We start from the raw sequence: 14,608 nt of genomic DNA, 5'->3' as shown, positions 1-14,608 counted from the left end.
ACAGTGAGAGGTCCGCATACCGCAAAAAAAAAAAGAAATGCTGTCTTAATAGACTATAACTTGAAATATTGGGGTATGCCTCAAACTCCATGGCTGTTTTTCCTGGCATTGCTTCAGGTGTTTCTGGTAATTCTTCGTCAAATACAAGAATAGAGAATTGATGAACAAATGATACTCAGTAGCGATCTCTTGCACACTGAGATAATCCATCCATGAAATTTCAAATAACCAAACACAGTAATGCTGTGATTTCCAAAGCCTTCAAATGGGCTGCGTTCTTGAAACCAGTCACTTTAAGTGGATGTTATTTTACAGCCAGTTGCAATTTAAGTAGGAAAAAGGAAGTGCTAACGCTTTTTCCTTTCTACTTAGTGTCAGAATTTCACTTTGATCAGCCAGTCTTCTAGCCCACATTTTTCTCATTACCACTTGACACTCTAGTAGACATTAAGTCCTACCCTTAGTGCTCACAGTGTTCTTCTTTCTTTTACGCCCCAGCAGACTAAGGCTTTTGTTTCATCTGACACTGACCTAGTAGGTCACGTTTTCTGGAAGAAAGTTGTGTCTTAATGGTTGTCTGACTTAATAACACATTATATAGCTTGTACTTGGTAGTTTTAAAGCCACAACACCTCATTTAGTGTGATATGTGCTGTCATCCATTAGGAAGCTTGCTAATTTCTAATCAAGAGGTTAGTGAGGAACCAGTGGCTACTCTGTAGATTTTCAGCTTATACTTTTTTTAGTATGTTAGCTCTAGAATTTTTTGTGGAATTCTAAACTAATCTAAGCCTTTCATTTTTTCCAGAAACTGTTGTGTTGATTTTGTGGTGGAAGGGCAAACTCATCATTATACGTCTTAGTCCTAAGAATTTCTCCTTATCTAGATTATTCCCTGTTAATTTAGTTAATTTTAGTTCCCAAAATTAACTAAATCTTATTTAGTTAATTTTGCGTTTCTGAAGTATACTGTTTGGAGATATTGTCCAGGGAGATTCATGTATATATATTGTAACCAAAACTAAGAGTTTTCATTAGATAAAATGACTTGGGTTCCTCCAGTGCTTGTTTAAATGGTTGTATACAGGTCACTTAATTTCCCTTAACCTGATTGCCACCTGAATGGTAGATTATGATAGTCATTAAACCAATATATATATATTGTCCTTTGTAATAAACTATATAAATGTAAGACTGGGAAACTAAATGCCATTATTAGCCTATAGATGGCCAGCTGTATTCCCTAAAATTTAGAAAGGATTGAAACCTCTTTCATGTTTCAGAACACCTGTGTTTTGAGTGCCCTTGGGAAACATAAAACTTAAAATTTTTTTTCTCTGGAATGCAGGAGTATTTCGTTAGTAAAAAGAATTTCAAATAATTACAGTGGATCGTCAAACCACATGGGTTTGAACTGCGAGGGTCCACTTATACATAGATTTTTTTCACTAAATACATAACTACAGTATACATGATCTGTGATTGGTTGAATCTGTGGAGTAGAATCTGCAGGCACAGGACCAACCATAAGTTATACACAGATTTTTGACCGTGCAGAGGGTCAGTGCCCCTAATCCCTGAGTTGTTCAAAGACCAAGTGTAGTTTCTCAGCTCCTAATATTCTCTCGATAAAAATTTTTAGTGAGAAGAAAACTGTGTTTATCTTCCTCATGTAAAAAGATCTGTTTGTGTGTGTGTGGACGCGCTTATATGTACGTGTGTGTTTTCTTTAGGCTATTAATGGTACTCACAGTACATTTTTGTTTAAAAATTGCTAAAATTTAGGCAGTTTGGTCCCAAAAGAGTTATCTAATCATACCTTATCAAATAGAGAGGATACTTGGCCATAGGTATTATGTAAGATATACTGTCTGATAATAAGAGTGAGTGAAGTTTTTCTTTTATTACTTAGTGTTACATAGCTAAGTAGAACAGCCCCGTCATCAAACCAGGAAGTAAGGATAAATGGTTTTGCTTTTACTGACTTAACCCAGGGGTCTTGTTAGATAATAGGATTTGAAATGTCTAAATTACCTGTTGCAGTGAATCTAATAAATACTTTTATGAAAAAAATTATCTTTCTAATTATGTTTTAAATTTAAATGTATGTTCTCAAAATTTTTCTATGTAGAGTTTCTTCGCTTAGTATTGTTTTTGTTGTTTCCTATAATGTTGTATTTTAGGTGACTTTGTAGTTTTAAGTTATTGCCAAAAAAAGTGTAACTTTCCATTTTATGCAATTCTTCTAACATTTTATTCCGACATTAACATTGTTTGCCAACCTGTTATTCCTTAGCCTATTCGTCCTCTGCAGCCCTCTTCACAGCCTGTTCAGTACTCTACAGCCCCTTACCCATCCCCGTTCCTGCCAGTCTCACCCACCCAGCAATACTCCGTGGTACTATATCTCTATTCACCTCCTGCGTTGTTTCTGTGGATGGATGTGTGATGAATCCTTGTGAATGTGATTGATGTGATATGTTCTTTTGTGATTTTCTAAAGTCAGGGTTACATACATTTTGAAAAAGCATTTCTAACCTGTATTAGAAATAATTTATTCTCTTCCATAAAATATTTGTTATATTGGCTTATCACAGTGATTGTATAAAGCCTAATCTTTTCCTCCCTTTTCAAGTCCTAAGATGTTTTAGCTAATTTTCTCATTGAGGCCAGTGCAGGTCTGTGTCGTCCTGGGGTGGCAGCTTTCATCTGGGTTTAGGCTTTCTGTTCTTTCCCCAGTGCCCCAGGTCCAGTAGACTTAGTATCAGTCATTAGGGTGAATTGGAGCTTCCAATTACACAAGACATCCTCCTTAGTGTATTTCCAAAGAGGATCTCTAGATATGTAATCTGTGACTAAAAATGATGGTACTTCATTTAATCCAAAGTATGCCCCAAGTTATACATCTCAGTAAGAACTCAGATACACCGTTGCCATGTGTTCTCTCTGTGACCTTCTCTAGTTACTGAGCATATGAGGGCACCATATAAAGTACCTCCTGCATAGTGCCTAACATGAAATAGATATTCAATAAGTGTTAATGTCCTTCCCTTTAGATGAATCTGCCTAACCACCAGTATACTTTTCCCAGTGATGCTCTTATTTTTCAGACTATCTGGCCATCACATTTTGAAATCACATCCAGGTTAAATTATAAGCTATATCTTAAAATCACTTGCCACTTTTTAGAAATGTTTTGTTTTGTTGGGGGTGTTTTTGTTTTAAGCTTGAGGCAACCTTATTTACCAGCCTTGGCTCTGAATGATTTTCGAAAATCACTTTCAGTCTGAAAAAAATGAAATTTTGCCAGCATTGAGAAGGTTGACAACATTTTTAGAAATACCATAAAAACCTCAAAAATGTTTTGGAAAAATGGCAGATCATTGGATTAAGAAAATGACTTTTTTTACCAAGATGACTCTGATGGTGGTATATAGTTATGGTATCTCTTTTTAAAATATTTGGCCATATTACGTTGTAATTACAGCTAGTAGGTATTTGTAAGTATATTTTCCTCTTCTGAAACTATTCATTGAATTCTATGAATAGTGCTAGACTCTGTCAGAACAACCATTTGGGAAGAGTAAAGCCATATACTTTCAGTCACTAAGTCAGGTTCCCTTTTTTTTTCAGTCCCTTTATCATCTCCATAGCCTTAATTTACTTTGCAGAAACCAGCAGATTATAGAAATTGCAGACATGTCAACAGCTTTGATCTAACAACTCAATTACCGCAATATTTTAAGTAACTTTTTTTCAAATTTTCCCTCTTAACAAAATATGGTACATATTGTCGCCAGTCTGTGGCTCCTTGGGAGCAAGGGAATGCCTTTTTAACTCCATTATCGTCATATCAGTGATATTATGTAGACTAGTCAGAATTGATCCTTATGCTGTTGAGTCAGAGAAACATTTGTCAGATGGCATATAAATCGTAACTCTTTCTTGGCTGGGCACCATTGCCGGCTCTCTTAAGTAGCAAAAGCAGTAGGAAACTGTCATTTGGATTATATTTGTCTAACATCTGACTTAAGGATAAACACTGTGGAAGAGTTTATGACCAAATTATTGTTGAGAGATTAGAGTGTGCATCAGAGAGGGTAGATTTTAATATATTTTATTTCATTTCTGCTAGTATATTTGATTGTTAGGTATGGGAGGAGATACAGAAATGCATAGAACCTGAATCTTGCCTTCTGGGAAGAAGGGCACCGATTTAAAGTAAAGAGTAATTAGTACCATGCGCTGCTAGACTCCTGGTCTTCGAAGTCCTTTCAGAAAATGTTAATTGTATAATATAAAAGTGTGCCTTTAGTCTTCATTTAGATAGTGTCTTTTCATTTTTTTATTGTGTAATGTTACACCCTACTCTTTTCTGCATGCTATACATTTCCGTTAGATATATTTTATGAGTAATTTGCAATGATAGCATTGTAATAGTCCTACCTTGCTGCCTTAGAGTTCTAATTTTCTTGAAGCTGTTCTTCTATTAAGTCATGTCTGTTGCAGATACATGATTTCCGTAATATATACTACTGCAACTCTTCTTAAAATATGTGAAGTATTTTTCTTTGATAAGTTTGGTCTATGTATGGAAAGCTTACTGATTTCTGACTTCTCCCTTTGTTAGCAGGACAACCTTGGGTCTCAGTTTAGCCACATGAGTCTTGCCCGCCAGCCATCTGCAGATGGTTCTGATCCTCACGCCACCATGTTCCAGTCCACTGTTGTTCTTCAGTCCCCACAGCAGTCTGGTTATATCATGACAGCAGCCCCTCCACCACCGCCGCCACCGCCTCCTCCTCCGCTACCACCTGGGCAGCCAGTCCCTACTGCTGGCTATTCTGCCTCTGGTCATCCTGTCAGCCAGCCTGTGCTCCAGCAGCAAGGATATATTCAACAGCCCTCTCCACAGGTACATTGCTTTTTCATCTTTTCTCTCCTGTGGAAGCCTCTCATTTAAGATCACTTTTAACTTTAGAGAGGTTTTTTTTTTTAATTTTTTTTAATTAATTAATTTATTTTTGTCTGTGTTGGGTCTTCGTTTCTGCACGAGGGCTTTCTCTAGTTGCGGCGAGCGGGGGCCACTCTTCATCGTGGTGCGCGGGCCTCTCACTGTCGCGGCCTCTCTTGTTGCGGAGCACAGGCTCCAGACGCGCAGGCTCAGTAGTTGTGGCTCACGGGCCCAGTTGCTCCGCGGCATGTGGGATCTTCCCAGACCAGGGCCCAAACCCGTGTTCCCTGCATTGGCAGGCAGATTCTCAACCCCAGCGCCATCAGGGAAGCCCCTAGAGAGCTTATTTTTAATTTCACATGGATAGGATTTGTGAGAACCTGTAAGCAAAGCTTGTAGTCATCTTCCCTTTTGGAGATTTTCAAGTTCATGCTAGACAACCACATGACATGTAGACACTTCAGTTGGAGGGTTACACTATGTGATCTTTGAGTTTCCTTCTGACTCTGAGAAGTTTTTTTGTTCTGATTAGCTTAAGAGAAACACAGTAAAGTAAATGCACTATAAAAATAAAATGATACATTTTAAGAAGAGGTAGATCATTTTGGGGAGAATTAACATCTTAACACCATTGAATCGTCCAATGCACGAACATGGTATCTCTCTCCATTTATTTAGATCTTCCTTAATTTTTTGTCAACAGTATTTTGTAGTTTTCATCACACAAGTGTTACACGTATTTTTTTAATATATCCCTAAATATTGAATGTTTTAAGGTGATATTCTAAAGGAGATTATTTTAAAATTTTATTTTCTATTTGTTCATTGCTAGTATGTAGAAATATAATTGTTTTTTATATACTGATCTTTTATCCTGTGGACTTTCTAAATTTGATTATTCTACATATATTATCCTTTCCAATCTATATACCTTTTGTTTCTTTTTCTTGCCTTATTACATTAGCTAGGAGCCCTTATGTTGAATACTTCCAACACAACAGAGGGAAGTAAAAATCTCTAGAATCCATGTATTAACTTAAATATAAGTTTTGAAAGTATATATGCTTTCCTTGTTTCCAGCCGTAAGGGTAAGCGTTCAGTCTTTCATTAACTGTGATACTATATGTGGGGATTTTTGTACAATTTTCTAATATTCCTAGTTTGCTAAGAGTCTTTACCATGAATGGATATTAATCTTGTAAAAAAATTTTTTTGGCATCTATTGAGGTGATCATGTGGGGCTTTTTCCCCTTTAGTCTACTTATACAGTAAATTACTTTGACTTTTGAATGTTAAACTAACCTTTTGTTTCTGGAACATACCTCACGATATGTAGTGATATATATATCATGATATAGTTATCTTTTTTATATATCACTGCGTTCAATTTGCTAGTATTTTCTTATGGATTTTTGCATGTATGTTCATGAAGGATATCAGTCTGTAGTTTGCTTGTAATGTCTTTTTCAGGTTGTAGTACCCAGGGTGGTACTGACCTCAAAATGAGTTGGATAGTGTTCCCTCCTTTATTTTCTAAAGGATTTTATGTAGAATTGGTGTTATTTCTTCTTGAATATTTGCTAGAATTGCACTAATGAATCCATCTGGACCTGGATTTCTTTTGCAGGGAAGGTTTTTAAATTATGAATTCTTATTTTTTAGTATTAAATAGATATAGGGCCGTTACAATTTCCTTTTCATTTTGGATGGTAGTTTGTATCAATTTCATTTATGTTGTGAAACTTTTTGGCATAAAGTTGCTCATATGTAATATCCCTTTTTTATACTTTTAGTATCTTCAGGATCTAAAGATATTAGTAATTTCAGTCTTCTTTTTCCTTTATTAGTTTAACTAGAGGTTTATCAATTCTCTTGATGATGTTAAAAGAAAAACAGCTTAGAAGGGCTTCCCTGGTGGTGCAGTGGTTGGGAGTCCGCCTGTCAATGCAGGGGACACAGCTTTGTGCCCCGGTCCGGGAAGATCCCGCATGCCGCGGAGTGGCTGGGCCCGTGAGCCATGGCCGCTGAGCCTGCGCGTCCGCAGCCTGTGCTCCGCAACGGGAGAGGCCACAACAGTGAGAGGCCTGCGTACCGCAAAAAAAAAAAAAAGGAAGAAAAGAAAAAAGAAAAACAACTTAGGGCTTCATTAGTTTTGTTTATTCATTTTCTATTTGAACTATTACTAATATAAGGTTTTTTTGTTGTGTTTTTTATAAATTTATTTATTTATTTATTTTTGGCTGCATGGGTCTTCGTTGCTGCACACGGGCTTTCTTTAGTTGCAGCGTGCAGGGGCTACTCTTTGTTGCGGAGTGCGGGCTTCTCATTGCGGTGGCTTCTCTTGTTGCGGAGCATGGGCTCTAGGTGCACGGGCTTCAGTTGTTGTGGCTTGCGGGCTGTAGAGTGCAGGCTCAGTAGTTGTGGCGCACAGGCTTAGTTGCTCTGCAGCATGTGGGATCTTCTTGGACCAGGGCTCAAACCCGTGTCCCCTGCACTGGCAGGTGGATTCTTAACCACTGTGCCACCAAGGAAGTCCCCCTTTGACTTTTTAGACCCATGATTTACGTTAGAAGCATGTTAATTTCCAAACGTTTGGGGCTTATGGTTACCAATTTCTATTTTAGTCGCATATGGTCAGGGAATCTACTCTAAGCTTTCAGTGTTTCGGAACCTGTTGAGTCTTATTTCATGTCCCAGCATGTAGTCTCTTGGGGAATGATTTGTCTGTACTTGAAAAGAATTTGTACTCTATCATTTCAGTGTTTTGTGGGGGGTTTTTTGTTTGTTTTTTTGGTTTTTGTTTTTTTTTGCAGTACGTGGGCCTCTCACTGTTGTGGCCTCTCCCGTTGCGGAGCACAGGCTCCGGACACGCAGGCTCAGTGGCCATGGCCCACGGGCCCAGCCACTCCACGGCATGTGGGATCTTCCCGGACTGGGGCACGAACCCGTGTCCCCTGCATCAGCAGGCGGACTCTCAACCACTGTGCCAACAGGGAAGCCCTGTGGTTTTGTTTTTTTAGATCAAGTTCACATAACGTAAAATTAAACAGTTTGAAGTGAACAATTCAGTGGCATTTAGTACATTCACAATGTTTTGCAACCATCACTATGTCTAGTTCCAAAACATTTTTATCACCCCAAAAGAAAAGTTCATACCCATTCCCCTCACCCCACAGCCCCTGGCAACCATCAGTCTTTATTCTCTATAAAGAATGGATTTACCATTCTGGATACTTCACATTAATGGAGTCATGCAATACGTTACATTCTGTGTCTGGCTTCTTTAGCTTATCATAATGTTTCAGGGTTAATCCTGTTGTAGCATGTATGAGTACTTCATGCCTTTTTATGGCTGAATAATATGCCATTTTATATATATACCACAATTTGTTCATCTTCAACCATTATTGAATTTGGGATGTTTCCACCTTTTGCCTATTGTAAATAGTGCTCTATGAGCATGTAGGTTCGTGGATTTGTTCGAGTATCTGTTTTCATTTCTTTGGGTATATACCTAGGAAAAAATTACTGGATGATATGATAATTCTATGTTTAACTTTTTGAGGAACTGCCAGGTTGTTTTCCATGGTGTCTGAACCATTTTATATTCCTACCTGCAGTGTATAAACGTTCCAGTTTCTCCACATCCTTGCCAACATTTGTTATTTACCATTATTATTATTATTATTATTGCCATCCTGGCGTGAAGTGGTTATCTCATGGTTTTGACTTGCATGTCTATAATGATTAGTGATATTGATCATCTTTTCATGTGCTTGTTGGCCATTGTCGATCTTGGGAGAAATGTGTAAGTCCTTTGCCTGTCTTTAAATCAGATTGTCATTTAGTTGAGCTGTAAGAATTCCTTGTATATTCTGGATTCTAGACCCTTATCAGATGTGTGTTTTACAAATATGTTCACCCATTCTGTAGGTTGTCTTTTCACATTTTTGATAATGTCTTTAATGTATAAAAGTTTTTTTTTAATTTGGTGAAGTTCACTTTATCCATCTTTTCATTTTGTTGCTCATGCTTTTGGTGTCATATGTAAGAATCCATTTCCAGACGGAAGGTCATAAAAATGTATCCCTGATTTCTGCTAAGAGTTTTATGGGTTTAGCTCCTATATTTAGGGCATGTATCTCTTTTGAGTTAATTTTTATATATGGTATGAGGTAAGGGTCCAACTTCATTCTTTTGCATGTGTATGTCTACTTATTTCAGCATCCTTTGTTGAAGATACTTTTCTTTTCCCGCTGAATAATCTTGGTACCCTTGTCGAATATCAGTTGACCATAAGTGTAAGAGTTTATTTCTCAACTCTCATTTTTACACTATTTATATCTTTAGCCAGTACTACACTGTTTTATTACTGTACCTTTCTAGTAAGGTCTAAAATCAGAAAGTGTGAGTCTTCCAAAGCAATTATACCCCAATAAAGATGTTAAAAAAAAAAAAAAGTGTGAGTCCTCCAACTTCGATCTTGAAGTACTTGAAACCTGTTTTATCTGACTTTAATATTAGTGGCTTCTTTTGATTAGCACTTAAATGATATGTCTTTTTCCATCCTCTTATTTGCAGCCTTTAAAGTATGTTGTTCACATACAGTATATAGTTGGTATTTCCTGATATATTCAGTCTGATTGGAGTGTTTAGTCCTTTTATCTTTAATATATCACCTGACATGGTTAGATGTAGGTATGCCACATTGCTATTTGTTTTCCATTTGTCATATCTGTATTTTACTCCTGTCTTCTTGCTTTCCTTCCTTTATATTATTTGAATTCTTTCAGGGTTCTGTTTTATCTCTTCTGTTGCCTTTTTGTCTACCGCCCTTTGAATCTTGTGCTTATGTGGTTTCCTTAGGGACTATGATAGGTATCTTTAGCTTATCAAAATCTACTTTGAGTTCGTATAAAACTCCAAGAAAAATGTACTAGTCATGTTAAAAGTATAATTCCATTTACCCTCTCTCCATTGTTTGTGCTATTGTTATCATATATATTGCATGTGTATACATTATAAAGAAAAATTTGATGTTATAATTTTTGCCTTAGTAGTATCTTTTTTTTTAATTAGGAGAAAAGGAAGAATGTATTATTTATACACATCACACATACTGAAAAGTATAATAATGGATTAGATCCGAAATCAGGATATATCTATTGCTTGCTGATACCTCCAGGAAAAATTAAGGGATCACATGTATGTTGTGTCTTATGTTTCAAAAACAGAAGAATATTACAGAAAATTTAGGCGGCTCTTGGCTTACAACTGATCCAGGAATTCTGTGCTTGGCTGGTTTCCAGATGAAATGGGCACTCTTTAAGATTTCCACAGATCTCTGGTCTTTTAGAAGTAACCCAGTCAGATAAGCAGAACCTAAGAGAACCCGTGAACCTAATAAAGTTAACACATACTTCCATATCACTGGATTAATTGTTTATTCTTCACCCCAAACCAGATCAGATTACTTTTAGAGAAATTCGCAGCTGATACAGATAGCTCTGGAGGGAAAACTAAATCAAGATAGTCTTATTGGCATTTTTCCAGCTTTATTAAGTATAATTGACAAATAAAATTTGTATTGGCATTCTAATTTGCATTAGCAATATGAGAAAAATTAAAGAATGGAACCAGTGCAAGTGTGCATTAGTGTAGGAATGGATAAACTGGCTTATTTATGTGGTGATTGCTGTTCAGCAGTTAAATTGAATGAGCTAGCGATTTGTGCTCAAAAACAATGTTAATTGCGAAATAAGTTGCATGAAGTTATATAGAGTACCGTAAATGTACACTTTTAAAATTCTCAACAATTGTATGTATGGATAACATTACACACACACTAGAAGCTTAAAAACATTTATGGGAATGATATATACCAACTTCAGGATAATGCTTTTTCTATGGGATATAGAGCAAAGGAATGTTGGAGTGAGCCTTAGCTATTTCAGTAGTACTTGGTAAAAGAGAGAAAAATCTGAAACAAATATGGCCCCAAAATTTAAATCTACTAAATCTGATCGGTGGGCAAATTGGTAGGTGTGTTTTGTTATGTATACTATGTTTGAAATTTAAAAAATTTTTTTTCAGGTAAATTTAAAGCTAAGAAAATCAGTTTTCAGATGATTACTATTTGGGAGAATTATTACTCATTACACTCCAATGTTCCTGGCAGGAAAAAAAAAATTCTGCTGCGGAAGTAAAATTGATTTTTTCTTTTTTCCTTAATGCTTATCCTAGATGCCAGCCTGTTATTGTGCTCCAGGCCACTACCACTCCAGTCAACCTCAGTATCGCCCAGTCCCTTCTGTCCATTACAGTTCACATCTAAACCAACCACTGCCACAGCCTGCACAGCAGGCAGGTGAGTATGTGAGGTTAGGAATTCTTAGCTTTCAGTATTGCTGTTTTTTCATCCTGCTTTTATTTCAGTCTTACTGTTAAGATACTGCCACACTCAGTCTGTCAAAGGTTTCAGATAGGTGCATACCTATGAATATGCAAACCAGTGAGATGAAAAGAGTGGGCCGATCTTAGCACCCTCCAGGGAATACCACAGTGTCAGGTTTCTATACTAAAGAGTTGGAAGCCATAATGAGAAGATTGTACCAGGTGAGCAGCTTCCAGGTACTCACTGCCATTGTAGCTGAAGCCTCCTCTACAGCCTGGTAATCCACCTGTGGTAAACAGCAAAAGGCAGACAAGGCAAGTTAAGATGTCTGCTGAACAGCTAACCAAAAACAAGGACCAGAATGACCTAACTGTGGTTGAGAACTCTAGCCTAGTGAAGATATTTTGATGTCTTAGTCTCCGCAGGAGTGCCTTAAAAGGAATGAAGTTCTTACACATCTTTTTTGTGTTTTGTTTTTGTGGTTGTATAGTGAAAGGTATTTTTAAACCAAATGCAGTCAAATCCTAAGCATATCAAACATATTAGAACTGAAAAGATAGTTTTTCTTTTGCCCCTTTCAAATTTTCTTTAAGCATTCCGTGGAAACAACTGTGATCTCAGTATAAAATCTACCTTACTAATTTGACTGAACTCATTCCTCTCTATGCTTCCCACCTACATGTGTACTTCTGCCCCAGATGTTTAATAAGGTATTCTTTTCAGCCTTTTATAACTCTAGGTGTTGAAGGAGAATTTTTATTGGTTTCTTTGAATCCTTTTTAGCTTCTTGTCGCCGTTTGAAGGTGCTCAGACTATGTCAGCATGATTAGCTGAGGCCACATAACCCTCCACTGCTACTTACGCAGTTTCTTGCTCTTGATAATGTGTGGAACTCTTGAGGGGTTCCACAGTTTCAGGAGAAAGACATCTGCACTGGGCGGTCTGATGAGAAGTGTTCTTGCCTCTCCTCACTTGTGCAGTCTTCACTCATCATTGTGAGTCATCAACTTCCTTTACCAGATATTACTCTTATTTATATCTCCCCAGCAGGGGAACCTCCAGGTCCTCAGTCTTGCTCTCAGGAGTTGTCTTGTACTTAATGTGTAGGTTTTTCCCTTTTTCATGTTACTGGCCTTGTATTGTATGTGTGACAAATGTTCTTCCAAAGGATGTTGAGTGTATACAGTGGTCATTTTGGCCAACTTAGAATTTGTCCTCTGTTCCTAAACTTTAATAATACATTCCACTTCAAATAACCTAAACTAGTATATTCTCTAATTTTGAAAGGCATCAGAAGCTGTCCTTATACCTGGGCACATTGGTGATGACACTGCTCACTAACTTTAAATACATTGTTGTTTTATTCTAATAGAAATTATTTCCTAAGTTTTCCTGGGCCTCCATGACTGACTTTTCACATCATAATTGTCATGATTTTTTTCTTCCAAAATTACAATACAGATTACAGCTAATGTTATGATAATAAAAAAAAATTTGTCTTAACTTTCCCCATTCAAATATCTTGCATGTGACTAATTAACTTATTAGTTCATTAGTACACCCTATTAATGAGGCAGGCAAAGAAACTTTGTTCTGTATTTGTGTGGGCTTCTTGGTTCTGTTCTTTTTCATGGCAAAATTTTTATTCCTCTCCATTGTCAAACTGCCTACAAAATTAAAACTTTTAATCACAGGTAATCACATTTGCTCATGCAAATGCCTCTCTTTCAAAAATATTCCCACTTAATGGACAGCAACTGTAAATGCTACGCCTCCTAATTCAGGGCCAAAATATCTACATGACAGATGGCATATGTTTGTCATCGGTGATGTTTCAGTTGTGGGGTTTTTCCTAATGCTGGTTATGGTGAGAAGGAAGGAAACAGTAAGTCAGATTGCATCTAGACAGTACAGGCACAGAAAAGTGCATGTGTCTGAATGACTTTTGACATTGTGTTTGACTCTTAAGAGTCAGTCATGGGCTTCCCTGGTGGCTCAGTGGTTGAGAGTCCGCCTGCCGATGCAGGGGGACATGGGTTCATGCCCTGGTCCGGGAAAATTCCGCATGCCGCGGAGCAGCTGGGCCCGTGAGCCATGGCCACTGAGCCTGCGCGTCCTGCTCCGCAACGGGAGAGGCCCATGTACTGCAAAAAAAAAAAAAGAGTCAGTCATAATATAACACTTTATAACTAGAGTTGGTTTCATGTCATTCAGTTTGAAGAATAGAAGAGAAATAAATCCTCAGAGCACCCTTACATGAAAGCGAAAGAAATGCTGTTATGCTAATAAGTAGAAGAGAAAATTTCCCTTTAAAGAAAAAGTTCAGTTGTGCCAGTGCCACGTATTGTGTTGGTAATTATACTGAACCTTTTTGTAGAATTAGTAGGAGTTGGATGATTATATAATCTAAAGATTTTTTTATTGTTAGCCAATGGTTATTTTTTATGTCAAACTTGACAGAAAAAATGTGCGTTTATGTTTGTGTGTCTCCTAACAGAAAAGTGAAATGCACTGGGAAATGGACACAGGAACTTTTTGTTCTGATTTTCTGTACAGATTTATAGCAATTTCTCAGTAATTTACATTTTTATATGCAAACATCATACTTTTTGGATTTCATTTTTTATTTTTTTTCCTTGTAATATTTCTCTACATTCCACCATCCCCATCTGATTAAAATTAGAAATAATTTGTTACATCCCTTACTTTTCTTTTTCTTGTCAAATAACATTTAGTCAAGAAGCATATTGTTTTATTACATAAAAGGATGAAACTAATAATTCAGCCAAATGATGAAAGCATTGATAAACTTGGAACAATTTTTTTTCACTGAGGTACATACAAAAAAATAATTCTTAAATGTTTGTATATGACTCTAAAGAAATTTCGCCCTAAATTAACGAACCCAATTGAATCAAATATTCTTAGATCAGGTAGGGTATGGGCAATAGAAATATAGGATTTTTTGTTATTTTCCCTTTTGGGGGCAGGAAGGAGGTTGGGGAAATATCTCAAGGATAAAATGCCTTTGGTCTTCCATGCAAGTGTGTACCAGAGAACTGCAGTAGTTGTTGATCTCCTTGACAATAAACCCATGTATTATGGGGACTGAGTTGAAATCAGTACTAACGTTACTGCTGGGGAGTAAATGTACAAATCCTTTGTTATGAATGTGAAACTACTATGGTCATTAAAACAAGGTTGAGTCAGCCCCTGTCAACAGAAGCAGAAGAAATTCTGGCTACATAAGGCCTTTTGGA

The 14,608-nt window shown here is 37.0% G+C and overlaps 1 protein-coding gene across 8 annotated transcripts in view; it reads left to right on the top strand.

Annotated features, from left to right (window-relative positions):
* R3HDM1 (R3H domain containing 1) overlaps positions 1-14,608 on the top strand; it is a 118,931-nt gene that overhangs the window by 47,793 nt on the left and 56,530 nt on the right. For 4 of the 8 annotated variants that reach the window (XM_060302496.2, XM_060302493.2, XM_030883059.3 and 1 more), the window contains 3 exons: positions 2,297-2,398; positions 4,631-4,915; positions 11,198-11,321. In XM_060302496.2, coding sequence (XP_060158479.1) covers positions 2,297-2,398; positions 4,631-4,915; positions 11,198-11,321 — 511 coding nt within the window. The remainder of the gene's footprint in view (positions 1-2,296; positions 2,399-4,630; positions 4,916-11,197; positions 11,322-14,608) is intronic. The other 4 variants (XM_060302498.2, XM_060302494.2, XM_060302492.2 and 1 more) reach the window with 3 other exon arrangements.

The sequence above is a fragment of the Globicephala melas genome, chromosome 7 (genome assembly GCF_963455315.2).
Source record: "Globicephala melas chromosome 7, mGloMel1.2, whole genome shotgun sequence".
NCBI lineage: Eukaryota > Metazoa > Chordata > Mammalia > Artiodactyla > Delphinidae > Globicephala > Globicephala melas.
Note: the sequence above shows the minus strand (reverse complement) of the source record. Positions and strands in the feature narration are given on the sequence as shown.